Source organism: Montipora foliosa, chromosome 2 (assembly GCF_036669935.1).
Source record: "Montipora foliosa isolate CH-2021 chromosome 2, ASM3666993v2, whole genome shotgun sequence".
Lineage (NCBI taxonomy): Eukaryota > Metazoa > Cnidaria > Anthozoa > Scleractinia > Acroporidae > Montipora > Montipora foliosa.
The window spans coordinates 47,912,137-47,914,636 of NC_090870.1; the positions used below are offsets into that span (position 1 = coordinate 47,912,137).

General features: G+C 37.5%; 1 protein-coding gene across 1 annotated transcript in view; it reads right to left on the bottom strand.

Moving 5' to 3' along the window:
- Positions 1-2,500, bottom strand: part of LOC137990882 (acid-sensing ion channel 1C-like) — a 19,191-nt gene that overhangs the window by 3,991 nt on the left and 12,700 nt on the right. Inside the window, exons 8-9 of the mRNA XM_068835989.1 lie at positions 1,071-1,149; positions 336-390 (exon numbers count right to left, since the gene is read on the bottom strand). Coding sequence (XP_068692090.1) covers positions 336-390; positions 1,071-1,149 — 134 coding nt within the window. The remainder of the gene's footprint in view (positions 1-335; positions 391-1,070; positions 1,150-2,500) is intronic.

A 2,500-nucleotide genomic window follows, 5' to 3' on the forward strand; every position in this document is an offset into this window, starting at 1 on the left:
TCTGAGGATGAATTTCCAATTTTAATTTTTTTAGCTAAGCATCCATGCCATTCATGAAAACAATCTTTCTTCGTTGGCGCCGAAAACTGTTCCTGCAGCAAGGGCTTACGGCGGAATCTCTAGCTAATTGAACAATAAACAATTCTTCCTGTACTAAAGCTTATTTACAATAGGTGGGTGCAATCATTGGAAAGGGGTGGTTGACTTTCTGTCATGATTTAGTTGATCTATGTCGACACCCTTTTTGTTTTGCAAATAAAGTCGTCATAAATAAATAAATAGATAGATAGATAGATAGATAGATAAATAACTTTCAAGATAAAGAAATCACTTACACTGAAGGCCTTTGACCATCGAGCACTTGACACTGTAAAACTGAACACGTTTTCACTGCGACAGTAAAAGACCACACCACAGAAGCAGGTTGGATAACATGAGATGTTCGACAATCTTATTTTTCTTTGTGCATCAAAATAAGATGATCTATTTGAATTCTGTTTTCTTTGTTTATCTATATCATATTTTCATCTTATGATGATACCCCAACAAAAAATTTCATCCACACGTTGCAGTTGTGATTAACACGACGGCTTTTGTAACTGTACGTACGTCAAGTTCGTCTTCGTCCTTGCATAAGATTCTTCAAAACCAAACAAATATACAAGAAGAACTATGGACCCTTTAACCCCAACCACAATGGGGCATCTGCCTTTTTTATTCTGCATTCAATTTTTAGCTGAATAAATGCTAATAAAACCGAAAGTGGTTTCATCGCACTTGGATTTAACAGTAGTCCTACTTTCAACGTCTTGGCGACAAAAGATTAACTTTCATTTGACCCATTCGCTTTTTTCACCAATCCCATAATACAGTTCATTTTGGGGGGTTATTTGTATTGAAACAATAGATATCCAGTTCACTGAAGCATGTTACATTTCCAAGAGTAAAATTGTCTTGTTTTTATGCTAAGAGCCCCCAAAACGTTTTGCATTTTGGGATGGTGAAAACATAGAATTTGAGATAACGACGGTACTCTATATATCAAACTACTTTAAAGTTGTAAGTCTTACAAACATGGCTGAGGACACTTGGAAATGCAGTCCAGTCGTCTGGCTTTGAACTTGACATAAACGTCTGTTATACAACTATCTAGTTTATGTTGGACAAAAACATAAGACGCATCGTCATTGAATTTACTCTCTCCCACCTTTAATTAATGGAAACATAAACTTGAAACTATTTTGCCCTCCTTTCAAAGTGACATCTTGCCGATTAAGAGTATTGCTTGGCCTTGAGACCATGAAAGGTCAGTTTTATATGGATGTCTTGCAGAGATAGATCGTTACGTGCTCGTAGCCCTCGACCATGTCTCGAAGGTTTGAAGATTTCTCGACATTTAAGCAAACGTGACAACCATTTACAAACATATCAGTCCGATTATACGAACATTTCCACGTCAATAATTCAGACTTTCATTTTAGAATGGTAAGCCGACTGGTACGTGGATCATGTTGAAATCAAACTTTGAATTAAAACTCTGTTAATTCCTATAAGTTATTTGTTATATTCCACTGGCAGCTCTTTTTCTAGTTCTTGAGATCTACAATCCTGGTCAAAACTGTTGGGACAATTCCCCCAATTACAATGTTGATTTTTCACGATCTCCGAAATGAAGATCAGTTCATCGATCGCTCGAATGTTTCAACATTGTCTAGGTGGAAGGGGGACGCGAAAAAGGAAGCGAAAGAAGAAAACGCGTTGCTCCGGCATATAACGATGGAAGCATGTACTGTAAATTCTCTACTTTTTGGCCAAATTTGACAAGTGTCCCAAAGTCTTTGACCAGGATTGTAGTTCAATTTGTTCGATTTTAATCCGGCCCTCACAAATTCGTTTTCGCCATCTTCTTCTTCCGTATTTTAGCAGTTGCATCATTTTAAGTGCTCTGCTTTCTTACTCGACCAGCCTTCAGTTAGCTGTGTTATCTGCGGGCCCATATTTAACTGAATTTCAGTAAAATATTGAATCTCAAATCTTAATTTAAAATTGGGCAAATTATAGACCGAATGCATAAATGGCGGCCAAAAAAATATTCTCTTGTTAATGTGCTAATTAGCCTCACTAGCCTCGTTTGCATGGACAAAATACAAACGAAATGTTGCTTGAGAGCGAGGCTAGTGAGTCTAATTAGAACATAAAGAAAAGAATATTTTTTGGCCGCCATTTATGCATTCGGTCTATAAACTAACTTTTTAAATGGGGAGGCCAAAGGGGTGAAATATGAAATGAGATGTATCCTATTTCGGAACCGTTATGGCCAGGAAACGGGATCTGCACTAGTGGGAACATTTTCCCAACTGCTGGGGCTCAAACCACATTGGCAATTGAATCTACAACCCCAGCTCCGGCTGAAAAAGTCACTTTGAGAGAAACCATAGCCCTTTTAATTTTTTTCCTCATCAAGTTCGATTCGGAATAGTTCATTACCAAGGAAGTTAGT